A 27842-nucleotide genomic window follows, 5' to 3' on the forward strand; every position below is an offset into this window, starting at 1 on the left:
TATTGTTTGCAAACTACCCTATGCTTTATTTCGTTTGCAATAGGGTAGAATACACAACAATTACAGAGGGAAATGACCAAAGATGTCACATTTTGTGCCTGTCTTCAGTCACTCCATGGCATCAGGACATGGTCACTCTTCACTTATGACTTTTGTGTGAACCTCCCGGCTCTTCACCCGCAGTTTGTTGACCTGGGACTCAGCAATGTCAGCCCGTTCCTCAGCCTCCTCCAGCTCATGCTGGAGCTTGCGGAATTTAGCTAGATTGGTGTTGGATTGTTCCTCCTGAGAATAAAAATGGAATTGTAAGGAACTCACACTTGCATCTTTCTAGACTCTTTAGACCTAAGAGAAGAAAGGATTCTTCTTTAGACCTAAGAGAAGAAAGGCATCTATGGAGAAGCAACATCTAGGGCTTATAATTGAAATTAATTTTAAGATTGATTTATTGGTGTCATATATATATAAATAATATATATCTTACATCTCTATTTTGGCAACCAAAACACATAATATATATGTACCACAAGTAGAATAAGAAGAAAAATATAAGCTTAGAGAGAAAGGCAAGAATATTAAAGTCATAGTTGTTAATGCTTGCTGTAAGATGGTGATTTTCACTTGGGTTAGTTTTTTATCATATTAAGAATGAATTTATTAAGTTTTTAAAAATTGAAATAAATACTGGATTTTGTCGTGTATCATTTTGGCACATTTCAAAATGGTTACTTTTTTCCACCTGCATTGGATGTAATGATTCTATTGACAGATTACCTAATATTAGGTAATCTTTACATTGTAAGAATTAACCTTATTTGATCACTGGAAGACGATTCCTTTAATAAAGTAAGACTTTTACTACTTAGTAATTTATCTTTGCTGTAACTGTCTTTATGAGTAAAACTGCCTTTAGTTTTTTTCCCTCTGTTCTCTCTTGGACAGGTTTTGGTATGAGGGCTATGTGAGCTTCTTAAAATGAATTGGACAGCTTTCCATCTTTTCCCATGCTCTTGAACAGCCTACATAGCTGGGGGATTATCTGTTCCTTGAAATTTTGAAAGATCTATCTGGACTTGGGTCCATTTCCAGAAGTAATTCAGCCAACTTGGTAATTTATATTCTCCTAGAAAAATCATCAATTTTTTTCAGGCCTTCAACTTTATTGATAGATGTATGTTTTATATTAAAAAGTAATCCTCTATGTGTATAGCTTATTCCCTTTCTCATTTCTAATGTTGTATTTTCTGTCTCATTTTCCTTGATTAAGCTAGTTATAGTACATTTATTTTATTAATTCTCCAGAAGTTACAAATATTAATGAAGTTATCAAATAGAAAATAGTATACTCTAATTCACCAGTTTCTACTTTTATTTTTAACAGTACTACTTCTGCTGTTTTATTATTATTTATAATTTCATTATTGGACTGTCCATTTATTTATTTATTTTTACTTTTGGTTCATCATGAAAGCATTTAAAGCAATGAATTAGCCTCCAAGCACAGCTTTGACTACATTCTGTAGGTTTGTAAAAGTAGCATCTTCCTTGTGATTTTTACTTATAATTAATAATTATTTAGTAATTATGTTTTTATTTTCACTTTAAACCAAGAGTTATTTAAGAAAGTTAGTTTTTTAAATATTTAAGTACCCAAGAATTTTTGCTTATATTTTATCATCACTTTACAACTCCATCATACTGTGGCCAGAGAGTATGGCCTGTATTATTTCTGCTTTTAATTTTTTTCAGGTTTCTTGGTGGATTAAAAGTTTACTTTTAAAGTGAAGCTACTGATATTACAAATGATACACAATAATTATTGTACAAAAACGTTAAGTACGCACGCAGAAGTCTATAAAGCAAACAGCTTGGTTACTACAAGAGGTAGTAATTATTTATTAGCTTAATTTGAGGACTTCAATCTTAAAAATACTTACAGCCTCCTCAGCTTGTCTCTTATAAGATTTCACTTTTGCCTGAAGTTTATCTACCAAATCTTGAAGTCTGAGAATATTCTTTCTATCTTCTTCTGTCTGAAAGATTATAAAAAGTCCAGGACCTTAATTACTAAAGCACATGACTATTGCATCATTGCATATCAGTATTTCACATAGACTTCGACCAGTGCTTAGCTGCTAAAAACTACTGCCGTACCTGGTAAGTGAGTTCCTTCACTCGCCTCTCATGTTTGCGCAGACCTTTGACAGCCTCAGCATTACGCTTTTGCTCACTCTCAACCTCTCCTTCCAGCTCCCGTACCTACAAATAAGTAGGCTCTTAAGAACTTTGATCCAATCAGGCACTGAAAGCCAATGGAAATAGACAGATATTGGGACACCCACCCTGGCCTCCAGTTTCTGGATCTGCTTCTTCCCACCCTTCAGGGCCAGCTGCTCAGCCTCATCCAGGCGGAGCTGCAGGTCCTTCACCGTCTGCTCCATGTTCTTCTTCATCCGCTCAAGGTGGGCACTGGTGTCCTGCTCCTTCTTCAGCTCCTCAGCCATCATGGCGGCCTAAATAGCAAATAAATCAAGAAAACCAAGAAAGTTATAGATGCCAGGAAATCTTACTGCTAAATCAGTGGGCAAGTGTTCCTGCCACTCACATCGGTGATGGCCTTCTTGGCCTTCTCTTCTGCATTGCGGGCTTCTTGGAGAATGTCCTCCATCTCTCCTTGCATTTGGGCAATATCTGTCTCCAGCTTCTTCTTGGTGTTGATCAGGCTGGTGTTCTGTTTAAAAAGAGTTTGTACATTTTAAAAATTGTGTTACCATAGTATTTATTGGTAACCACTTCTTGAAAAAAATTCAGATAGAAATCTGCAAGTCAAAAAATGCCTTTTAATATTAAAGAATTAAAGGATTGTGTTAAGTAGTACAATTAAATAAAATAGAAATGTTACAGAATATTCAGCATCTTCAAGTGCATAGGTCACAAGCAGACCAAATAGCTCTATAATTTTATAATTATCATTTACCAATAGACCATTCACAGGGATAAAAGTATAATAGACATGCACATAACATTCCATTTTTTCAGAATGAAATGTGAATATTGATAATGAGGGCCAATAAAGATATTAACACAACAGAATATGGGCAGCCTTAGAATATTATAGGAAGCAAATCAACAATAGTTTTTCAAAGCAAAACAGGGAAAGATTTCTCAATAATGCAGAATTACTATTCTGTATTATTTGAAAAGAAAATTTGGTAGACATATTAGGTCTGGCTGTCTTATAAAAACTCAGGCTTATCTATTCTGGGACATATAAAATTTACTACAGGAGAGTTCTTTGTGCTGAATCCCACCTGGGTGTGGAGGAGCTGAACACGCTCACTGGCATCCAGGAGTTCTTGTTCTGCGATTTTCCTGCTCCTCTCTGTCTGCTCCAGAGTGGCCCGCAGCTCCTCGATCTCAGCCTGCAGCAAGTTGGCTCTGCGCTCCACCATGGCCAGCTGCTCCTTCAGGTCCTCTTGGGTCCGGAGAGCATCATCCAGGTGGATCTGGGTATCCTGTGAAACAAACCGTCATTGAGACACCATGTTCTCAGGGTTGCAGCCACCCCAATTGTCCTGGGACCATCTCTTGGGACCCATTTACCTTGAGGATGCCTTGGGTGTTCCTGTAGTTCCTCAGGGCCTCGGCAGCCATGCGGTTGGCGTGGTTCAGCTGGATTTCCATTTCATTGAGGTCTCCCTCCATCTTCTTCTTGAGCCTGATGGCATCATTCCTGCTCCTGATCTCAGCATCCAGCGTGCTCTGCATGGACTCCACGATTCTAATGTGGTTTCTCTTCAGCTGGTCAATTTCCTCATCTTTTTCAGCAATTTTCCTATCGACCTCAGACTTGACTTGGTTCAACTCAAGCTGGATGCGCAGGATCTTTCCCTCTTCGTGTTCAAGAGATGCCTTAACGACAGCAAGAGGTGACATTAGCAAGGAACCAAAAGCTTTATGAAGTTTTTTTGGACACCAATAATTTTGTGCTATGTGTCTTTTTATTCACTCTATGCAGATGTACCTAATTTTTTTCCAAATTTTTTTATAATGCACAATTTTACATGTACCTCTGCTTCTTCTAAAGCAGCCTGAAGTTCACACTTTTCTTGCTCCACTTGTTTCTTTATTTTCTCCAGTTCATGGATACGTTTCCCTCCTTCTGCAATCTGCTCCGTGAGGTCAGAAATCTCCTCTGTCGTTTGAGTAAAAGGTAGGTATTTGGTTAAACACGTGACGTAAGGGAAAGGTTCTTCCAAGTTATGAATATTATTGAATGTGATAGGGACTCACGCTGTAAGTTTTTGTTCTCTCGCTTCAGGGTTTCTAGCTGATCCAAAGATTCCTCATAGGCATTCTTCATCTTGAACAGCTCAGTGCCAAGGGAGCGGGCCTCCTTCTGGGAGGCCTCAAGCTCGGCATGCGTTTCCTCATATTTCTGTTTCCATTCTGCCAGGATCTGAAAAACCAAGACCTGTTACCTGCTGTAAAGACAAAAGAGTAGAGTGCAGAGCAGAGGATGCTGGAGGAATTACCTTATCGAAGTTCCTTTGCTTTTTGTCAAGGGCGGCACAGGCAGCATTTGTCCTCTCCACGTCAAGCATGAGGTCCTCGACCTCATTCTGCAGCCGCTGCTTCGTCTTTTCGAGGGAAGCACATTTGGCGTTCACAGCTTCTACATGTTCCTCCGCAGCCTGTAGCCGCTGGGCCAGCTTCTTCCTTGAAGATTATACATGTTTTCAGAGAGAAATGAACCATAATATGAATTATGAGCTATTACCACACACACTGAAGAGTATTAGAAACCTCACAATAATGCTACCCAGCCACCTTTCATTCTTTCAACATATATCGATGGGCCCCTTTTATGAACCAGACGCTGGCTACACAGCAGTGACCAAGACAAAAACGGTCTCTGCCTCATGAAGATCACAAATAAGTGAGAGAGGTAAACAATAAGCAAATCAGAACATCGTAATAATACCTTACAGATATAAGTGCAGTGAAGCAAAATAAAATAGAGTAAATGGTAGTGGGCAACTACTCTAGATATTCAGTGAAGGCCTCCAAGAAGAGATAATATTTGAGTCAAGAGCTAAAAGAAGTCAGAGAGTAAGCCAAAGGGAAGTCTGTGGAGAGAGTATTTCAGACAGAGGGAACAGCAGGTACAAGCCCCTGATGCAGCGATGAACTCATTGCGCTTGACAAACAGCAGTGAGGCCCCTAATTATCAGTGTAATTATTTGCTTTTCTTTGTTTTCTTAACTAGATTTTAGGATCGTAAGGCAGGGACCATATTTGACTTATTCATGTCTTACTCTCAGGGCCTGATTGTGACTGGCACATAGAAGCCAATTAACGAGCATTTGTGGACTAATTCACTGAATCTTCAAAGGTCATGTTTTTCTGATTCAATATGCAAAGTTTTCTGCTCATTCTCTCCTATCTGTGCACATACTTTGCCTCCTCCAGCTCCTCTGTGCGCTGGATGGCGTCCGTCTCATATTTGGTCCTCCACTGGGCAACTTCGGTGTTGGCCTTGGACAGCGCCCTCTGCAGCTCGGCCTTGGATTCCTGCTCCTCCTCATACTGTTCCCGCAGCAGGTCACAGTCGTGGCGGGAAGACTGCAGGGCATGTGCCAGGGCGTTCTTGGCCTATGGAGACAGTTACACCTTCATTTCACTGGATATTTAAATATTTAACTCTTAACTTTCAAAACCTTTTGAAAGCTGGTATAACAGCCTGCATGTAGAATCAGCTCATGTGGGAAAAGTCTGTCTTAGAGTCATAATTACTTTTATCTCCTCTTCAAGTTGCCTCTTTAATTCTTCAATCTGTTGAGTAAAGGCTTGTTTGCCCCTTGATAACTGAGACACCAGAGCATCCTTCTCATCAAGCTGGCGTGAAAATTCACCTGATGGACAAAAGAAATGGCACCATTTTTTTAAAGTGAAAAACAAGATTCTGCAAGCCCATGTTAGAAAGAAATTTTGACTCTTATTTTCCCAAATTGAGTGCTCAGATGGTTGAATTCTATGCTGACATCTTCGTGCTCAGTGCCAAGTTTTCAGTTTTTATGGTGGAACTTTCAGATCAGTCAGAATGAATAAATACAGCTTAAATTCTTTTCGTCCTTTCCATCACCGATTCTTTCAGGATTCTCTAATATCGTAAGAAACCTCGCGATGACTGTCAACGAGTAAGCGAAAATGTCTAATTCTACATAGTCCCCATTCCATAGGACTTTTGAGAGACTGGGCTATTCGTTGCCCCATTCTGGAAGTTAGTTGACCCGCATCAAATAAAGAGAAACTTGGCCTGAAAGAGAAGCCCTGGACTCATGCTAGAGTAACCCCTAATCCCAACGTCCTCACAATGAGCAAATACTCAAGGCCATTCTGGAACAGAGCTTGATCCTGTTCAATTGAAACCTTTATCTCCAGCATTGTCCCAAGATGACTTTGCACACAGGTCAGGTGTCTGAGTCGTTTGGTGAATCAGACATGTTCTCAGCTGCTATTATTAGGCTCCCACATCACCAAATCAGTTGTTCTTCATCACATCCTCTCCACCCTGAAGCTGCACGGAAGAGGGGAGAGTTACCAGATTCAGTCTGCAGGCGCCCCCTCTGCGCAGTCAGGTCGTTGATCAGCCGCTGCTGCTCCTCTTCCTTTGATTTCAGTTCACTCACTTGATCCTCTAGAGTCCGGCACATTTTCTCTAGGTTTCCCTATGGAAGAGAAAGTAAACGAAGAAAACAGAGACCTTTTAAGCAAATAATAATCACCTTTGCAGTTGCTATACCTTCTCCCCGAAATAAAAAATACAAATTTATCTTAATATAGAAAATAAACCAAATTGTCTTGTATGTAATGCAATGCATAATTTTTTTTTTCTTTTTTTTTTGAGACGGAGTCTTGCTGTGTCCCCAGGCTGGAGTGCAGTGGTGCGATCTTGACTCACTGCAAGCTCCGCCTCCCGGGTTCAAGCAATTCTCCTGCCTCAGCCTCCTGGATAGCTGGGGCTACAGGCACGCACCATCATGCCTGGCTAATTTTTCTTATATTTTATGAAAGCTAATCATGAAGCTCTGTTCAATATTAATATGAAAATGTTAAGGTTATGTTCTAATTTTAAGATTTTGTTAGAATTGTATAGTGTACATTTTCTAAAAGCATGTTCCAAAATACTTCATTGCTTTTATGTATGATGAAACTTTCCTCACTTCAATTTCCTTGAAATTATTGGAGACTTTTGTTCTCTAACTGGAGACTTGGAGAACACAGATGGCTTATGTTCAAAAACTGGTGTTGTCGTTTATTAATGGTGTGATGGGTCAAAGTGCTTGGCCTCTTTGAATTTCTGATCCTTTATTTGTTAAATGGAAGTAGTAAAAATACTGATTTTTTTGTGCTTACTTCCCTGGATTACTGCAATTAACAAATGACTTTATGTGTAAAAAGTGCCCTGTGTAAACTATGATGTGTCCGTAAGGCATTATTTTCAATAACAATTTCCCAGAACTTGTAGTACCTTGGCTTTGGAGACCGTTTCTACATTACTAGCAAGGTCATCAATCTCCATCTTCATCTCACTCTTCTCCTTCTCTAGCTTCTGCTTCACTCGCTGCAGGTTGTCAATCTGCTCCCCAAGCTCGGCCACACTGTCTGCGTGCTTCTTCCTCAGGGTGGCTGCCGTGGCTTCATGCTGTAGGGTGGCCTCCTCCAGGTCCCTGCGCATTTTCTGGAACTCAGCCTCCCGCTTCTTGTTCATCTCAATCTGGGCTGAAGTGGCCCCACCGGCTTCTTCCAGCCTCTCACTGATCTCCTCCAGTTCCCGGGAGAGGTCAGAGCGCTGCTTCTCTGCTTTGGCCCGGGAGGCCCTCTCTGCCTCGATTTCTTCCTCCAGCTCCTCAATGCGGGCCTGGAAATGGTGCAAAATACAAACTCAGCTTCTTTGTATCATAACTGCCTCTGAGCCAGACTGATGAAAATCATGTACTTACTTGCAATTCTTTAATTTTCTTCTGCAATTGAATACCAAGTGCCTGTTCATCTTCAATCTTGCTTTGCAGATTGCTGATTTCAAACTCTTTCCTTTTAGAAAAGTAGTGAAGGACAACAATTTAGTCCGTATCCAATGTTGGAAGCAAATCCATAAGCAATTCTTTCTTACTTACTTTTTGAGCTTTTCATCAAGTTGCTGTTTCTCATTTTCAATGTCCATTATGGACTCTTGGGCCAACTTCAAGTCACCCTCAAGTTTCCTCTTAGCCCTTTCTAGGTCCATGCGAAGTTTCTTTTCTTGCTCCAAGGACCCTTCAAGCTAAATATAAATAATGTTGAATCAGAAGGAATGCTTATCTTCCTTTAGAAGAAAATAATGTCCTTGATGATACTAGACATACATCATCCACTTGTTGTTCAAGTTTGATTTTAGCTTTGGTCAGGGTGTTGACTTTGTCCTCCTCTGCCTGCAGGTCATCCAGGGTCTGCTGGTGGGCCTCCTGGAGAGCCTTCTTCTCCTTGGTCAGCTTAGCGATGGTTTCGTCCAGACCTGCCATCTCTTCTGTGAGGTTTTTCACCTACAAAGGTGAAGAAAGCAGCTTAGTTGTTCTAAAGCAGCTTAGTTGGGTGGCAGAACCCCTATATAGTATTTCAGAATATGACTGATACCTTGTTTTCTGTGGCATGTTTCTCCTTCTCAACCTTGGCCAGTGTCAGCTCAAGGTCATCAATGTCTTTCTTGAGTTCTGAACATTCATCCTCCAGTTTCCTCTTCTTGGCTGTCAGCTCAGCATTGATCTCTTCCTCATCCTCAGCTCTCTCTGTCACCTCTTTGATTTTGGCCTCTAGCTGGATTTTGGTTTTGATCAGCTGGTCACACCTTTCCTCTGCATCAGCCAAGCCTTCAGCTTCCTTAAGTTGGAAACAAGATCAAAATTGGGAAGAAAGAATGAAATACTTTACAATGATAAGAGTGTATGTTTCTGCATTTGACCTTTTGACTTTCCTATATTCATTTGTTTACGCCTTCACAAATTCTTGTTCCATGAACCACCCTACTGTGTACATTTTCCACATGTGGGTAAGCCAAAATGTACCAGTTGTTGTTCTGTTCCCCTAAAAGAATGTATTCTACAGTAGGTTAGAAAATAATGTAGAAAGTAATTAGTGACATAACAGATCAGAGAATTTGGATCAGAGATGGTTTCATGAAAGAACCGCTATTTGATTTGGGCCTTGAGAGAGGGGCAAGATTTGCTTTTGCAGAAATCAACTTATTGTGGAGAGGAGCAGGAGGGGTGTGGGGAAGCATTCTAGCAGGACAAATTCAAGATACAGCTGGTACTGATTTTTTTTTTTTTTTTCTTTTTTTTGTAGTACTGGAGGATGCTCCTGATTATGATGTACTAAATTCAAGTTGAAACATAAAGTAATCAAGAAATTCCTGGCAACCTGCTGTTTCCAATTAAGGGGGTCAGGGCAGGCAGGAAATGAAGGAGACACTGGAATATATACTCATCAGTAATCTTCCATATCAGTCTTTGAATACATTAAGCAATGCAGGGTGCTGTGTATAACCATGCAATGAATACAGTGGTTTAGTACAGATTCCGCATAAATCTCTAGGGGCAACAGAAGAGAATACAGGATAGATTGGAAGGGCTCTCTTTCCTTCTGTAATCTAGGAGTTATTACACTGCTTGGAGTTATTACACTGCTCAACGTTGACAGAGAGACCAGTCTTAACAGAAAAAAATATGACTTTGTGATAAGTAGACCAATTCAATTCACTCCAAATAAAACACAGTCTTATAAATTATAGTCTCAAGTTGATGGAAGCAGTTCTCAAATGATTAGTTCAGGAGAGGGCAGTGAGCAGGCTGAATGGAAGAAGAGAGAATTGGGAAGTAGGTTGAGCAACTTTGGTGCTGATGCAACAATGTGGGTGTGACATGATGGGACACTGACTGTGGAGACAGATTAGAAAGAGGGAGTCTGAGTTTTTGAGATCAATATCACACGATAATTCAGTAAAATTTGATGTAGAGTGCTGTCAGCTGTTCCTATTCTAATTTAAGACCCGTGGACATCTAGAAGTTCAAGGAAGTTTCAGAAAAATATTACTCTCTCCATGCTCTCCTCCCCTTCATATTTTATTTGGGACTGTGTTATATTAAAATCATTTTTAAAGACTGTATTTAAAGGGAAAATAAGTCAAAAATCTTGTGGTTTGATGAAATTGTGTACAGTGGAAAATGAGGGACTTTTCTACCTACTGCCCTGGTACTGGTTTGTTGGGGGTTATTGGGCAATGGAGGAACGTTTGGACCTTTTCGCACCATTGGAGTGTTTTAACCTTTTGCCTCCAATGAGTGTCTCCCATGCAGTTACCAAACTCATGGCCCACAGTGGTCAGAGTCCTAGCACTTGCATCCTGGTTAGTGATACCAAGGGTGATATTCCAACTCACAGCCTGAACTTGAAGCTGCAAGTCATTTTTTTCTTTCAACAGCGTCACCATCTTTTCTTCCAGTTCCTTCCTTTTTGCCTCTGACTTGGCAAGTTCATCTTTAACTTTCTGAAATTCTTCCTTCATGGTGGCCATCTCCTTCTCAGTTTCTGCACTCTTCAGCAGGGGCTTGATCTTGAAGAAGAGTTTCATCCAGGGCCAGTGCTTGACATTCATGAAGGCTCTGATATTGTACTGGATACAGAAGATGGCCTCCCTGAAATTTAATTGATGCAAATTAGTATTGTGCGGCTGATGAAATGAGATGAAACCTTGGCAGTAAGAGTTGGAGATTTGGCTCCACCTTGTTCCTACTCTGCTTTCAAACATGCAGATGAAAGAAATTCTATTTTGGGATGATGATCAAGGTCTTGCTAAGGTCACTCATTTCTCTACATCACTGCTTCTCAAACTTTCGCATGCATAAGAATCACCTGAAGGGCTTGTGAAAATACTGACTCCTGACCCTCACCTCCACAGATTCAGATTCAGAAGGTCTAGGGTGGGGCCTAAAAATTGGCACTTTTAACAAGTTTGCAAGGAACGCTGATGTTGCAAGTCCAAGGAGCACCCTTTGAGGAGCCTTGCTGTACATCAGTGCTTCTCAAACATTGCTACTAAAGCACCACTAAGGGCAGTGAAGAGGGAACACAGCTCTTTAGGGATATGTGGGGCCTGAGATTTTAAAAACTCAGAATTTCTTCAAAAATCTCTGGCATTATATATTGATGTTGTGTGAATGTTGCATTCTACTCTCTCATACCACTTTTGTTTTCATCTAAATGATTTTTACGACTAATTACCCCATATATAGACAATTACCCAAATATATATGTATCATGGATCATGACCAGAATTTCTTGTTTTTAATGAAATGTAATATAGTTGAAAACAGCATAATTACAAGTGGTAAAAATAAAATTTGCTTCATGTAAATTATATATCTGCATACACATATGTATATGTGTAGATGTATAGGTGGCAATGTAAAATGCCTTTCTCAACATGGAGTAATGGTCCTGGTTACATGCATCCTGTACTTTGAGACACCTGGCTCTACAGTCTTTGAATTCTGTCCTTGCATCAGATTAGATGACCAAAAAGCGACATTCCCTGATGACATTGTGTTAACTTACTGCAAAAAGTCTTTCACAGATAAATGGCCCCTAATATTTTAAATCATGATAGTTTGATAACATAAATGATCAGAGGGAAAAAGTTGTCTCTGCATCCTGTGTTAAAACCACTCTTGACTATACTGCCTGTTATGCAGGTCAACGTCCAGCTGCTACCCAGTCCTTCCCCACCTCTGCCTTTTCTTTGATTCTTATCTAATGATCTGTCCAATAAATTCATATTGGAAACAAGTGCTAGGGCAAAAGTTTGCTTCTGCTTACTCACTGGTGTATTTTATCTTGTTAGATAAGAAGTACACACACTTTATGCTTCTCAAGTTTTTACCCATACAGTCAGAAGGTGATAGTTCCTTCCTTAAGTTTTCTGGTACACATATATTCCCACTTCATTATAGGACTCTTACTCATTTCTTCTTTAGTGTCCTTATCATAAGCTGAGTCTTAATTGTAAGCCATTTCAAATATGTTTTTGAAGACGGAATATGTGAATAAACATAATGTTTTATACCTTCTCTCCACCATCCTCTGGTACTCCACTCTTGCCAAGAACCCTCTGCACCTGGCCTGGGTTCGGGTAATCAGCTGGGCCAGCTTGTCATCTCGCATCTCCTCTAGGAGCCCCAGAAGACCAGCTTTGAAAAAGACCTATGTGTGGTAAGAGTTGCAGATCAGAAGCTTTAATGAAGTTCAAAAGGACAGGAATAGCATCAGGTAGGATTTACAGAGTATTACCTTGGTGTGTCCAAATTTATACTGGGTGTGGTCAATGTCGATGGACGCAAGGAGCTTCTCAGAGGCCTTCTTGCTATCAATGAATTGTCCTTCAGGGATTGCACTTGCGTTTAATACCTTGTATCTGTTAAAGTACATATAACTTTTAAAAACTAGTTTACTGATGACACAAATAGTAGCTAAACATTAAATAATTCACTTTTTAAAGCAGAGCTTTTAAAAAAATATTATTCTTTGTTCACAGGGAGAACATTGTTTATATGAATGGTCATCCCTTTGGCAACCAATTTTTACTCCATTTGCCTTTCCCTCACAGTTGCAACTTTCCTTTCTGTCTCATCAGACCCTGTTCTTAGGAAAGGGTTCTGCCTTAGGAAAGGCACATATTATGATGTGTCTAACCAATAAAATGCAATGTGTTATCTTTACTAGATGCATTTGCTTTTTAAGGCCCTGAATCCAAGAGAGCTACTTTTCATTGAAGAATTTGGTAGAGAGTACACTTTAGGTATTTGGAACTATCCTAATCACCTAAAATCAAACTTAGACATGCTTTGGATCTTGAGCCCTGGAATTCTCTGTCAGTGCCACCTGACCTAAACCTAGGAGAGATCAGCTCCTAGCAGCTGCTACCCAGTCCTTCCCCACCTCTGCCTTTTCTTTGATTCTCAAGATGGGCTTATCTAGAAAGGAGAAAAAGGACCTGAGGAACAGTCATTGTGACATGTTCCTTCTGTGTCTGGGAAACACTGGGAATCTAATATGTGAAAGAAAAAGACGAACATAGATGATACCAAAGGAAATGACAGAAAATGAATAGTTATGTTTGTATGGAAGAGTTTCTAGCTCAACCACTTATTAACTGTTACTTTGGGCGAGTACCTTAATCTCCCTGAGCCTCAGCTTATTCATCTATAAAATGAAGTCTTAAGAGTACCTACCTCTGCTGTGTTTTTGTGAGGATTAAACAAGATAATCTAAACATATTAAGCACTCAAAAAGGTCGTTCTTATCATTATTGGAGTTAACGTGTACATCTATGAGCTAAGCCAAGAGCCTGGCGAATCCAGTGAAAATTCCACAAGGTGCTTAAAAGTTGCATATTTACATTTTAAAAGTGTTTGAAGCTGAGCATGGTGGCACAGGCTGTAATCCCAAAATTTTTGGAGAGCAAGGCCAAGGCCAGTGGATGACTTGAGGTCAGGAGTTCAAGACTAGCCTGGCCAACATGGTGAAACCCCATTTCTACTAAAAATGCAAAAATTAGCTGGGCGTGGTGGCACATGCCTGTAGTCCCAGCTACTTGGGAGGCTGAGGCAGGAGAATCGCTTGAACCCAGGAGGCAGAGGTTGCAGTGAGCTGAGATCACGCCACTGCACTTCAGCCTGGGCGACAGAGCAAGACTTTGTCTCAAAAAAAAGTGTTCGAGACTTGAGACTTGTAATTTTTTGACTTGTTTTTGTGACAAAACTAACAAGTAGAGGCATGTGTTTCACTAAATTGTTTTGCTTGCATTAAATTTGTTCATATTAAACTTCAGAATACACCATAATCAGGAGAAACTGACCTCTGTTTGAAGTCTGCATAAAGGATTCTGCTTGGAAATCCTTTCCTACAGATGCGAATGCCTTCCAGCACACCGTTACACCTCAGCTGGTGCAGGACAAGTTCATGCTCCATGGCACCTAAAAATGCATATTTATTTCACTGCAGAGCTGTTAAAAAGGAGGTGTGGCAGTCACCCTTTGCCCTTTCATTATAGAACTTCTTACCAGGCGTTTTAGTCTCATTGGGGATGATGCACCTCACAAAGTGAGGATGGGTACTCCTGAGGTTGGTCATCAGCTTGTTCAAATTCTCCTGTAAAATCAGGAGAAATCCTGTCATCTTAGACTCTAGACATGGATATGAGCAGTCATTGATTTCTATAAAATCAATATCTATAGCTGAGTTGAATGACCAGTATGGACTGCGTTCATATAAGGCAACACTTTGAATGCTTCTTCTGAGATGCACTTTCCTCCTCAATAGATCTTTCTGCACTTGAGTTTCCAGGAGTTACACACAGAAAGCATCCTGGCATGTGCTTTTTTTCAGTTTATACCAACACCATCCTTCTTCCTACCCTGCTCCCTGGCCATATACATACATTTACAAGGTCATTGCCTTCCCATGCAAGATGATCGCTCTTTCTTCTACTCAATTCCATAGTTCTCCAATAAGGAAATGGAAGCCTGCACCACATTTGGACTTTTTCCTTATAATACAGCTCCTCTTTTCCAGGTCTATCAAGTTTTGGGGATAAAGATTATCTACAGGGGAGCAGTCCTACCAATTATAATTGAAAATTGACTCGATGAAGAGCAAGGATACGTATTAGTTGCACTACAGATTTGCTGCTAGAATTCATGAGTTCATTAGCCATACTGATGTCTTTTGGTCTCGCTGAGTTCATGTCATTGCTCTTTTTCATGGTTCAGCTAGATTGTGAATGGCAGAGTATTATGGTCTATAAAATTTCCTATAAAATATTTCTCATTATTTGACTCAGCATGAAAAGTGAACTAATAATTTCTGAGTAATTTAAATCCCTTCTTTCCAAAGTTAGATCAACAGAGTCACTAGTTACTATCAGTCCTTTTCTAAACTACTCATGGAATGATCTTGTACTTTCCAAAGCAAATTTTAAAGCATTGGGTACAGTGTACACTGCTCTGGTGATGGGTGCACCAAAAGCACAGAAATCACCACTAAAGAACTTATGCATGTAACCAAATACCACCGGTTTCCCCAAAACCTATTGAAATAAAAAATAAATTTTAAAAAGAAAAGACGAGGGGAATTTTGCCCAGCAAGATGTCAAAGCGTATTATAAAGTAATTTTAATAAATGTAATATGATATTAGTACATGAATAGATAAATATATCCTTAGAACAAAAATAGAAATTCAGAAAAACAGACCCATGTAAAAAAAAAAAAAAATCCCAAAGTAATTGGAGAATGTCAAAAACAATTTCTTCCTTACTCTGAAAAGGGCAGACACTGTCTGGAAAGAAGAGCCCTTCTTCTTACCGCCTTTCTTGGGCCCTCCACCTTCTGAAGAAGAAGGAAGAAAATAATTACAGTTTTGAATTGGCAGGGCTACTTCTTGGCTATTTGCTGATTTCCGTGTTCATCGAGTGGAGCCTTTTTTCTACCCAGCTGGCCTCTCTGATACAGCCTGAATGAATCTTATTTTTCAACTAAGTTTGCAGCCACTTATCTGTGATTCTTTCTCCAGTGGGAAATGAGACCAGGGATATTCACCTGACCGTATAGAGAGGGATTCCCTAATATTAGGACACGTGTGGAGCACTAACTTCAAAAATCATCAATAGAAGCTAGTACTGAGAGGCAGAAGTTTGTCACTCTGTTGCCTAAGATTTATACCCTCAGATACTCTATATCCTGCAGATGTGGAGGAAGAAGTAGGAGAGAATCATAGAAGCTGAGGCTTTTCATTGGTTGACAGTCTGATAATTCCTCTCTGACTCTGCAGTAGGGCTCCTGTCAGTAGTGGAGTGAGCCACAAATATGTGATTACAAGGCTGCCTATCTATTCAATACTTGGAGGAACCAGGGGCTTGGTCTGCAACCCTTCTGCAGGCCTAAGAGATCACTAGCTTCAAATTTAACATCACGTTTTGTAATACCTAGAGAGTATTATTAACATTTGAGCATTACCTGCTTCAGCAGTTTGAGTCCCAGAGAAGAGGTGAGCTAGAGTTTTCATTGCAGACTTCTGGTACAGCCCCACTACGGTCTCGTTCAGGGGGTCTTTGTTCTTCTCTAGCCAGCCAGTGATGTTGTAGTCCACAACGCCAGCATAGTGAATCAGAGAGAAGTGGGCCTCAGCTTTGCCTTTGACCACCTTGGGCTTCTGGAAGTTGGCAGACTTGCCCAGGTGCTGGTCATACAGCTTGTTCTTGAAGGAGGTGTCTGTTGCCTTAGGAAACATGCACTCCTCTTCCAGGATCGAGAAGATGCCCATAGGCTAAAAAGCAGACCACAACACAATACTGCACTTCTATTTTTTTTTTTTTTTTCCTGTCTGTAGAATTAAAATAAAAAGCAGTGAATAATATAGTTGCCACAAAATATGGTTTCGGAAATGCAAAACCAACCTTCTCGATAAGCTCAATGCAGGCAGCCAGGTCCATCCCGAAGTCAATGAACGTCCACTCGATGCCTTCCTTCTTGTACTCCTCCTGCTCCAGCACGAACATGTGGTGGTTGAAAAACTGTTGCAGTTTCTCGTTGGTGAAGTTGATGCACAGCTGCTCCAGGCTGTTGAACTAAATAAATAGATATGTTTACTTCTCTCTTAAGCAAATTGAGCATTTTTTTAAAATACAGAATTTTTCCATTTTAAAAATGTGTGTCCAAGAGCCTTCATATTATAGATGTTAAAATCATTGGATTAAAGAGACTTTGAAATAAAAGGTGAAAAGTATGGAAGGTTTGAAGGCATATGGAAGCTACTATTTTTCTGCTGTCATTTTGTAGAAAATCCTACCATTATGATATTCTTTTCCTGTGTTTGCTTAAATTTATTCAGGTATTTTCCTGAGTACCTACTTAATCATTCTGTGTTTATTCCCATTATCTTCTACATTTTCCAGAAAGTTTACAGTTTTCTGTTGACTCATTTAGAAGCCAACTTGCAATCCCTGAGAAGCTGGCTGGGAGGAGTCTATCTTGCATGGCAATCACATAGTCAGCATGGCAAGCGAGCAATAATTGCCACCCGGGTTATTCTTTAATGTGAAATGAAAAAAAAAGATCAAGATACCAAGTATTATATAAAGTATGACAATATACATTTGTATTTTTAAAATACACCAAAATACACCATTTTGGTATTCACCAAAATGTTAATATTACATATAAATAGTAGAATTATGTGGAATCTTTTTCCTTGGGACCTTCTATGTCCTCCGCAATGCCCTAAGTTTTGCTTGTATAATTAGAAAAAAAAAGTAAACTTCTTAAAAACTATAATCAAGAAAAATATATTTCATAATCAAATATGAATTTTTATTTCATGATATCATACTAATGAGTCTTAAAAGCTAATTGCATCTGTTAATGCTGACTCTAAATTATTAACATTTCTCAGCTCTTATTGTCTCTGCATATTTCTTAGAATAGACCTTCAATCCCACTGCACTAAGGTAATTCAGAACTCCCTTTGGATCATATAGCAAGTTGGGGAGTCCTTATTAAGTGCATTGTTGTTTTTTATAGAAGGGGAATTGCTACTACAGTAACTACCCAGTTACTCTCTTTTAAGGCTTAAAATAATTTTGACAGTGGTAAGAAAAGGTCAGAGTCTTCACTAATTCCTTCATGTAGATATTTCCATTGCCTTACTATAAGATCCTGTCACCAACCAGCTACCAACTCACATCAAAAATCTCAAAGCCAGCAATGTCCAAGACCCCGATGAAGTACTGCCTGGGCTGCTTGGTGTCCAGCTGCTGGTTGATGCGGGTGACCATCCACAGGAACATCTTCTCGTAGACGGCTTTGGCCAGAGCACCCACTGCGTTGGTCACCTTAAAAGACAAAGTTATAACTCTCGAAGTTATTAGAGGCCTGTGAAAATGCTTTCATCCTTGGCAGTTCATTTGAATTATGCACCTACCTGTTCTACAGTCTGGCCTTTGGTGACAAACTCATTGCCGACTTTGACCCTAGGGTAGCAGAGGGCTTTGAGCAGATCTGCGGAGTTCAGACTCTGGAGATAGGCCGCCTTGTCAGCAACTAAAAAGAAGAAAGGGTAGAACAATGTTATTGTGGCCCAAAGAAACCCACTTCCTTAAACATATTTTTTAAACTGCAAGTATTTTGTGCAGTATTTCAAATATCTCTTTCCGAGTATCCTTACCCATGTTTTCACTAAGTTCAAGTTTTTGATTATGGGGTAGAAACATCTACCTGGTGCTTATGTTTCCCATGGCATATTATTTAGGTATACAGATACTTTCAAACTTAATTCTTAAAAGTGAGTTTACCTTCCCTAGGGAGATTCATGGGTAACAAGCTAAGAATGTGATTTTCAAACAAATGCAAGATCGTGTGGGTGACTTAGTTGATACCTTCTGTGCCATCCGGCTCTGCTTGCTCCTCACGCTGCTTTTGCTTAAATTTCAGGTTCCCATAATGCATCACAGCCCCCGTGAGCTTGTAAATGGAGACCTTTTCTTCATTGGTAAAGCCCAAAATATCAATAGCACTCTGTCAGTATAACCAATAAGATAGCTGTTAGGTTGTGATCCACACGCTTACTATTAATAGTGCACACTCCCGTTGCTGGCCTGAGGAAACTATCAGTACTAATGGGAGACAAGGAACCCCTTAGATTGGGTATATAGAGAGTTGGTCAACCAAAGGCCAGCACAGAGCGTTAGAATTATAGGTGCATACCCTCTGAAGATTCAAAACATGAACTTAGAACAGAGAATAAGGATAGTAATTCTAAGGAACTTGTTATTTTGAGATGGTAGGAATCTAATGCAAGTCAATTGCAAAAAAAAAAAAAATAGTTTAGAAATTCAGAAATGACAGATCTTTAGAAGAATGTTAACGGGTAAGTAAAATGCTGTAGGGGCACATCGTACTCTTTTCATTTGAGTCCGGGGGCATGTCCATTTGCATTCTGGAATCTTCCTTTGCCATTTCTACTAGACACTGAATATTTATCTGGATCACCATTACTCTGACCTACCATAATAATTCTGAGTTTCTTGTGTTCTACTTACATCTGTGGCCATCAGTTCTTCCTGATCATCGATGCTGGCCACACTGATCTCCCCTTGACTGACAAATGGGTAATCATATGGGTTCGTGGTAATCAGAAGCATTTCTAAGTACAGGAAACAGAGCAAACATAAGCATAATTATCTTCTTCATTAAAACAAGAGATTTCTAGACAAATTGTGAGGCACTATATGATGCTTGGTTGATGATTGATGGGCACTAAAGAGGCATTTAAAGGATATTAGGCACCATTGCAAACACCTTGAAGTTGATATCATGGTGCTCTTATAAATCCTTATTTAAAAAAAAAAAAAATGGCCGGGCACAGTGGCTTATGCCTGTAATCCCATCACTTTGGGAGGCCACGGCAGGTGGATCACCTGAGGTCAGGAGTTCAAGACCAGCCTGGACAACATGGTGAAACCCTGTCTCTACTAAAACAAATATTAGCCGGGCTTGGTGGCGCATGCATGTAATCCCAGCTACTTAGGAGGCTGGGGCAGGGAGAAACGCTTGAACCCGAGAGGTGGAGGTTGCTGTGAGCTGAGATTACGCCATTGCACTCTGGCCTGGGTGACAAAGCGAGACTCTGTCTCAACCATCAAACAAACACACAAAAGTATTGTAATCCAAAGAGGATAATCACATAGTGGGAAAAGGTGTATCACTATAGTGTTGATTATATACAATCCAGAATTGGAAATAATCTATCTGCAAAGAGGGTATGGTTAAGGAAATTGTGCTTATTTCTAGAATAAAACACTATGCAACCATTGGAAATAATGATGTGGAGCTATATTTAGTGACATGGAAAAAGCTATGATATATAATTGCTCAGTAAAGAAGTAGATTACAGGAGAGCATGTAACCACGATTTCAGTTATGAAAATTGTATGTATGTGTCTATATGTAGAGATATGTATATAGAAAATAACTAGAGTGATATTCATCCAAGTGTTCATGGTGGTTATTTCATAGTAGTAGGAATTAGAGATGTTATTTTTACTTTTCCTTTTACTTTCCTTTGAATTTTTCTAATAAGCACATATAATTTTTTACCAAACTCACAAAATTATTTTTAAAAATAAAATGGCATATAAACTTGACAAAATTCAGTCACAGAATACTAGGTTGGACTATGCATTGATAGGTACTGATGCAATAATTCTGGAAAATAATTATGACATTTCTTACCAATTAGTTCTGGTTTCTTATTCGATGTAATCTGATAAAAAATGTGATAACTTCTCTCAGCCTTAAGCTGGAAAGTAACTCTAGATTTCTCTAGCAGATCTGGAAGGAAACAAATAACAAATAAGAAAAGTGTAAAAATTCATGTGACATGTGAATTTGATTTTTTGGTCAGTTTTTTGAGGTCATAAGAATCAGGAATGATTTTAAAGATATTTGAACACTTACATGTTTCAATATCAGCAGATGCCAGTTTTCCAGTAGTGCCAAAGTGGATTCTGATGAATTTACCCTTGAAATAAAAACTAATATTACTACCTTGTTTTTGTATAATATTAAATCTTTGAGAAATTCAAAACATTTGATGCTAGTGCTTTAATATTAAATCAATTCAGAGAGTATTTGTATCAGGTAGAAAAAGGTGTATCTCCCATCTTATAAGTAGAAGAGTTTTATCTTTGATTTAAAAATCGTAAATATTTATTAAGTATGTGAAGTAATGGATATGTTAATTAGCATGTTAATCATTCCATAATATACACATAACATATATCAAAACATCACATTGTATTTCATAAGTACAATTATTATTTGTAAATTAAAAATTTTAAAATTGTGAATAATTGTAGATCATGACAGATAAGAAAGAATTCAGGAAAAAGGCCATGTATCTTTCAAGATGGGGTTTTGATCCACGTTATTACATGCTCAGAGGAAAAGGAAAGAACAATGATGTAATACAATGGGAACGAACAAGATTCAGAGAATGTATTTACAAACATCTCATAAAGTTTGACCAGTGAGCAGTATCCGTTCGCGTGTCCAAGAGACTTACAAAGCGAGAGGAGTTGTCATTCCTCACGGTCTTGGCGTTGCCAAAGGCCTCCAGTAGGGGGTTGGCACTGATGATTTGATCTTCCAGAGTCCCCTGCAAAGGCAAGAACAGTCCTTGCATCTGGGGCTTGGGAACTTCCTACCCGAGAGTCCCAACAGAGCCTGGATTGTGACTGTGACAATCAGACTCACCTGCATTTTGCCAGAAGTAACTTCTTCCTTCTTCTTCTCCCCAGTAACTGCAATTGTTGCAAAGTACTGGATGACACGCTTGGTGTTCACAGTCTTCCCTGCACCAGATTCTCCGCTGTCAAATCAAAACTCAATCAGATATGGTCTCAAAGCTAGCAGCTATCACGGCCGTGTAAAGAAAGCATAAAATGTACTTACGTGATCAGGATTGACTGATTCTCTCGGTCTACAAAAGAAATTGTAGGCATTTAATACTGTTTTCTTACATATTTGCAAATGATAAGTAAAGTAAAATGGAATGAACTTAGTATTATGCAGTCTGGGCTTTGCAACCTTTAGGGCTTGGCCAGCTCTAGACCTACCACTTTCTCCTCCCCAACTTCAGCACACATCCACCCATTTAAACAGAACACCATCATTTGTACTGGTTTTATGTTCAAATCTTCCAAGAAATATTTCATTTGAGGAAAAAAATTCTAAGATGAAGGAAAATGTTTGAAAGCCACTCTATAAGTGATGACCACACAGCTGTGTATTCCTGAAGCACCAGACTTTTTCTTTTTAATACTTGATCACTAAATAAACACTGAAAGTAGACTCGGCTCTTTGGTTAGGTTTAGATGACAATTTAAGTTAGGGACTTATATATTGTGGGTGCAAGAAGTATTGAAGAATGAGCATCAGAGATATTTCTAGTGTGTGAGAAGGAGTAAGCACAGTGAAGGTGATAACTTTAGAAATACAGCTTCGGTCCTATTTTTAGGAAAAGGTAAAATTTTGTTTTGATGTTTTACTCTCTCTGAACAGGAATTCTCTAAGCCCCTTCTCAAGGTGCCACAAGTAGTTTAGATTGGTCTAGCCAAGACAAAATTGTAGGAAGCAGATTCAACATCTAACTGTCTTAATACCAAATACACCTTAAATCTCGAGCCTGTTCAGGTTGGTTCTGGGAAAAGGGCAATAGCACTGTGCCATCCTCATATAGAGAGACTGTTTAATCTGTCACAATTTAGGATGCTGAGGCTAAAACTAGAGAGACAAGTTTTACTCTTCTGTTTTTTGGCTCATAGTAACGGAGACACAATTTGTATGTGTGATTGTGTGTCCATGAGTGTACGTGTGTGTATACATACCCAGAAATATTTGTATTTTTGCTCATATTTATTTGAGTTTCTGAGTCATTCAAAAGTATACTAACTAACCATGGCCAGCCTCTGTTGATCTTTTCAAAGTTTAAGAGCTCATTAGCAATTTGTAATATTAAGGATTACAAATCAGCCTTTCTCCCCTTCCTGGACCTTCTGCTTCATAAATACACCAGCCTCAACTAAAAGGGATGATCTCAAAGAATATGTTGAAATTGCCTCGAGTCTCTTTCTCCTATGGTTCTGCTCTAAAAGTTTATGCACTCGCAAAGCATTCGGCTCACTCACCAGTCAGCATGAACTGATAGGCGTTGTCAGAGATGGAGAAGATGTGGGGCGGGGCCTCCTGGCGCTTTTTGCCTCGGTAGGCTGTCACCACCTCAGGGTTATACACTGGCAGCCACTTGTAGGGGTTGACAGTGACACAAAAGAGACCCGAATAGGTCTATGAGAAGGAAAAAGAAAGAATAAGTACCCAAAGACCTTTCCTGTTATTTGTGGAATTAACTTATGAATTGAATGTGTTTTTGAGACAGTGTCTTGCTCTGTCACCCAGGCTGGAGTGCAGTGGTGCTACCTCAGCTCACTGCAGCCTCGACCTCCTGGGCTCAAGCAATCCTCCCACCTCACCCTTCCAAGTTGCTGGTACTACAGGCGTGCATCACCATGCCCAGCTAATTTTGTATAGGCTTTTTGTAGAGATAAAGTCTCACTTTGTTGCCCAGGCTAGTCTGGAAATTAATTGAATTTTAACAAAAAAGAGCACTGTAAGTGAGTACTCTTATTTCTTCAAGGCATCAGCATGAAAACTAGTTAGCGGGTTCAACAATGTGATGGCAGAATCCTGAGGGAAGCGACTACAATTCAGATTTCTTATTGCTCTCCTCAGGGCTTTTCACAGTGATTTTTACATAGCAGAAGAAGAAATACATGTTTTTAAACACATGTGCTATGAAACTTTTTATTGTTTTATGGAAATGGTTTATATTTTCTTCACAGCATTAAGACAATTCAAATTTATGAGAACATAAATCTGGACATAAGCTAAGTGGCCAACAGTAAGGGTATGGTTAGGTGAACTATGGTAAATCTTCTAAGACAATATGATGCAGGCATTTAAAAAACTAAACATGAAAATATACAGCAACACTCAGAAAATATTTACAAAACATTTTTAAGTTATAAGGAAACAGAACGCAAAATGATATATATACATCATTACTATAATAGGAGGATTTTTAAAATCTTTGACAATTGATTCAAGACAGGCACCAACTAGTTAGACTGAGATGCTGACCATCAACACTAGGTACACTTGTATAGGTGTTGCCTAGCTAAATATCGGCACTGACTAAACTATGCAAAAATATAATAAATTTGGTTTAAAAATATTTACTGCATGTGTATTATGTGCAGGCCTTTGCCAGACAGTAGAAATGAGACCTGATAAATGAGATTATGTCCCTTGAGGAATCCCCAGTCTATGTAGGAGACAGTCATGTAAATGAATGATCAAGGAGAAACATGGTCAGTGTTAAGGCAGGGACAGAAACAAAAGGACAGAATATGTCACTGCTTGGGGAAGTGGGAGAGGTTTCATCAAGGAAGTGACATTCCAGATAGAAGGGACCAGAACACACAGATACAAATTGCTGTTATTTTAGGGGAGTGAAAATGAGTGAAATTTGTTTTTTTCAAAAAAACAAAAACAAAAAACATTTTAGGCTGGGCATGATGGCTCATGCCTGTAATCCTAGCACTTTGGGAGGCCAAGGCAGGTGGATTGTTTGAGCCCAGGAGTTTGAGACCAGTCTGGGCGACATAGTGAAACTCTGTCTCTGCTAAAAAATACACACACACACACACACACACACACACACACACACACACACAATAGCCAGGTATGGTGGCACATGCCTGTAATCCCAACTACTCTGGAGGCTGAGGCACAAGAATTCACTTGAACCCAGGAGGCAGAGGTTGCAGTGAGCTGAGATCGCACCACTGCACTCCAGCCCGGGGCACAGAGCGAGACTGTCTCAAAAAAAAAAAAAAAAAATTAAAATAGTTTCAAGTGTTAAAACATGTTTATCTTTTCACTCGGGATGATTCTGTGGCTGGAGTGGGGAAGAGGAATGGGGAAGATAACCTGTGATTGAAATATAAGCAGTAGCTGCTCAAATGCCTGCTTAAGGGTTTCATGGCAAACCCAGTCAACATGGACAGTGGCCTTCCCCAGCTTTGGATGGAAAAACAAGGAAGGGCTGGCTGTTGAGCTGTGCTTTACAATAGCAATCATGAAGCCTTTTAACTAGTTATGCTATGATGAAAGTGCAATGGGTCACTACCTGTGACCTGTTTATGCTCAGTGGAAGAAGCGGGATGGTAGGGTACATGAGGATGATTATAAAGAGCGCTGGAAGGGGGTACTCACGTAGATCATCCAGGCTGCATAACGCTCTTTGAGGTTGTACAGCACAGCAGGCTCGTGCAGGTGAGTCATCATGGCCATGTCCTCGATCTTGTCATATTTGGGAGGGTTCATGGGGAAGACCTGATCATCCTTCACTGTCAGAGTCTGGTAAACAGGAAAGATAACCGTTTACATTAATTGAGTGACCAAACAACGCCAACAACAAAAATCAATAAAATGTGGCAAGCTCCTGGGATCCTACTCACCGCTCCTCCCTCAGTCTTCACCGTCACTTTTCCTCCTTCTCTGCTCTGGATGGTTCCTTTGACAAAGGATTCTTTGGGCTCCGCCACAAAGACAGACGTTTTGGCATCGAAGGGCCTATTCTGGGCCTCAATGCGCTCCTTTTCAGACTTTCGGAGGTAAGGAGCAGCCTCCCCAAAAACAGCCATTTCTTGGTCTGAACTCATGGCTGCTGAACTCTGAGGTCCTAAAGGAGATAAAACATTTCACATTAGAGAGTCTGGATTGCCGTGTGTACTGATAAATCTTAATATTTGTTGTATTTCATAGACCCAGTTGGAAATTCCACTAGACAGGTCTACCGTTCACCATACTATAGTTACTGAGACAAACATAATCACAAGAGCGAAAATGCATCAGGTGGTCTCTGTGTACCCAATACCGTATTCAGGGCTTTGCATCTATTGTCTTATTTCATCCTCCAAGACTCACATCCTTATCGGGAACTGAGTTACAGTCCAGTGCTGCTGTCAAGTAGCTTGTGACCTTGGGTATGTCACTTGATTTTTTTTTGAGCCTAAGCGACTCCATCTTTAGAATAGGGATTATAAATTCGCCATTCTTAATTCACAACCCATGATATATGGTGAAGATACTTTGAAAAAGAGGTTCAAATGATGACTGAGAAAGTAATTTGAAATTGTTCAGGCTACCATTTATATATAAGATGTCATGAATTATCATGTCACCAAATTCCATGTTTTGAATGTAATGTAGGAGAACTTTATTTCCTCCTTTACCTGTTCAGCCAGATTTGTTCAAGTTCAGTGTTTTATTGGAGATTATAATTTTGTTTCCCTTTTTTTTCATTTAGGTTAGGTGCTTAGTATAGTTTCTTTGACATAATTTTTTGCATATTAAATACAGTTCATCAGTTTAACCCCTTTAAACTAATTAAGGATAAAAACAGTAGCCAACGTTAACCTCGTTCTTCTACATCAAAGGGCTCCCTTTGCTATTCCAAATTTTCCTTTGAAGCATGCAGGCCCTGTTTGCTCCATTCTATGTGATCTGCAGATTGCCAGTGGAATCAGTAGAATGAAAGGTTTGGAAAATAATGCTACCGCAGTCATTACGTGATCAAATTACTTGAAACTCATTTGAATCATCTCTCCTAGTCTCTCCCTTTAGAAATGCAGTATGTAGTGGGAGGGCATATTAATACCTCTATTATATATAAGAAAAATGCCACAGCACTCAGCATTGTGTAAGGCGACTTTTTACAAGGGCTTTAAGAAGTTTAAAGGAAGGATTGTCCTACTTACTTCCTTTTGACTTTGTTGGATATTATGTTTACTAAATGAATTCTAACAGCAGGATGCATTTTTATCAAATTTGAGATTTTTGGCCAGGGAATCTGAGGGTAGACTCTTTTTCTCCTGCACAGACAATATATTTATTCAAAGCAATTCCCCTGCTCAAATGTCACTCCACCAATGCTTGAGCCGTAAATGAGGATGTGTGCATTGTCCTGAAAAGACAGTCCTCCCTTTCTCACCCCTTTCCTGAAGCACAGTTGTTAGAGGGTATTTACTGAGACAAGCACTTTCTGAAAGGTTGCTAAGTGACAGAAATCCATCCCAGAGCCTCTTACATTCTCCTCCAGGAACTGGTGAGTCCAAATCTTACCTTGTTAGCAAGTGAGAAGACGTAGCCTGGGAGTGAGACAGTTCTATAAAAGAAAAGGGAAAAGCACTTGATTAGTTAACCAAAAAGAGACGGAAAAACATCCCATTTATGGCATTACTTGCTATTGTAAACAGAAGTAACAAAATTCATAGAGGTAAAATGTGCAGTTCCAGAAGGAGCAGTACCAGAACTAGCAGCTGCTGCTGACACTGGGCGGTGTGACCAGTGTCCCTCTTGAAAGGCCTGTCCTGCTCCCACTTACCTTGGAGCTTTTTAAAGCAGGACGAGTCAGCCTCATTCCAAGGGCTCTTTTATATGGATAGCTATGGAAACAATGCAGCTGCCTCTTCTTTCTTAAGTCAAAAGGAATTGTTTGGCAAAATACCTCTTGGCAATCTAGCGTCCCCGCATAATTCTCATTCATATTAAGAATGGTTGGATATAATTAGAAATATTTTTCTTATTGAGTATGTGAATAAATCTCCTATGGATAATTTGAGAAGATGATCTGAAAGAAAGAGTCAAGCTGGGGGATAAAGGCCATGGCTGGGCAGCCAGGATACCTGGTTTCCCTCGGAACTTCTTTTTGGCTTTGCTGGGCATACCATTCGGGCTTGCCTTGCATCACTTTTGCATATTTCACGTGTTAAGTCACATAAATAAAATACAACTATGTATTTTAATTTTGTGGACAGTTCATTTTTACCTGTTGATCCTTTCTTTCCAGCCCTGCAAAATTAAGTGATGTGCCTTCAAAAACTTAAAGAGACAGAAAAGTCCTCTCTGTTGTTCCAATATTTCTGTAGTTTCAGAATTTCCTTGCTGTCTCACCTTTTTGCTTTTGCCAAAGCTGTTCACTCTACCCAGCACACCATTTCTGTCCCCCCTACCCATTTGACTTGCCTGCAATAAAAAAGGCTGAATATTTTCTAGTAGCAGAGGCGTTTTT

At 39.6% G+C, this 27842-nt stretch overlaps 1 protein-coding gene across 2 annotated transcripts; it reads right to left on the reverse strand.

The window, feature by feature from the left end:
- Positions 1-27214, reverse strand: LOC103242383 (myosin-2). Of its 2 annotated transcripts, none has more exons than XM_008010367.3 (40): positions 27156-27214; positions 26894-26936; positions 25228-25451; positions 24983-25126; positions 22837-22993; positions 21602-21629; positions 21404-21518; positions 21213-21305; positions 20606-20669; positions 20381-20479; positions 19189-19292; positions 18526-18664; positions 18072-18190; positions 17833-17982; positions 16549-16719; positions 16109-16418; positions 15411-15481; positions 14157-14244; positions 13952-14069; positions 12385-12508; positions 12161-12297; positions 10478-10733; positions 8677-8919; positions 8409-8585; positions 8181-8326; positions 8007-8097; positions 7535-7924; positions 6605-6731; positions 5797-5915; positions 5459-5655; positions 4536-4719; positions 4294-4459; positions 4071-4195; positions 3604-3912; positions 3312-3515; positions 2606-2731; positions 2343-2513; positions 2155-2259; positions 1938-2033; positions 1-285 (listed from the first exon to the last, which is right to left on the reverse strand). In XM_008010367.3, exons 3-40 carry the CDS (start codon positions 25429-25431, stop codon positions 133-135), a joined length of 5820 nt encoding a protein of 1939 aa, XP_008008558.2. In that variant the 5' UTR covers positions 25432-25451; positions 26894-26936; positions 27156-27214; the 3' UTR covers positions 1-132. The 2 variants fall into 2 exon arrangements, with proteins under 2 accessions (XP_008008558.2, XP_008008557.2); XM_008010366.3 differs by lacking the exon at positions 27156-27214 and adding an exon at positions 27079-27143.
- Between the last annotated feature and the right edge of the window lie 628 nt (positions 27215-27842).

This window comes from Chlorocebus sabaeus, chromosome 16 (assembly GCF_047675955.1).
Source record: "Chlorocebus sabaeus isolate Y175 chromosome 16, mChlSab1.0.hap1, whole genome shotgun sequence".
NCBI classification, from domain to species: domain Eukaryota; kingdom Metazoa; phylum Chordata; class Mammalia; order Primates; family Cercopithecidae; genus Chlorocebus; species Chlorocebus sabaeus.

Coding starts and splice junctions, on each gene's coding strand:
- LOC103242383 (XM_008010367.3), bottom strand. CDS start 25,431: ATGAGTTCAGACCAAGAAATGGCTGTTTTTGGGGAGGCTGCTCCTTAC. Junction 18,665..19,188: donor AAGAACTGATGGCCACAGAT/GTAAGTAGAACA, acceptor TTATACTGACAG/AGTGCTATTGATATTTTGGG. Junction 12,509..13,951: donor TATGCAGACTTCAAACAGAG/GTCAGTTTCTCC, acceptor GTACTTTAACAG/ATACAAGGTATTAAACGCAA.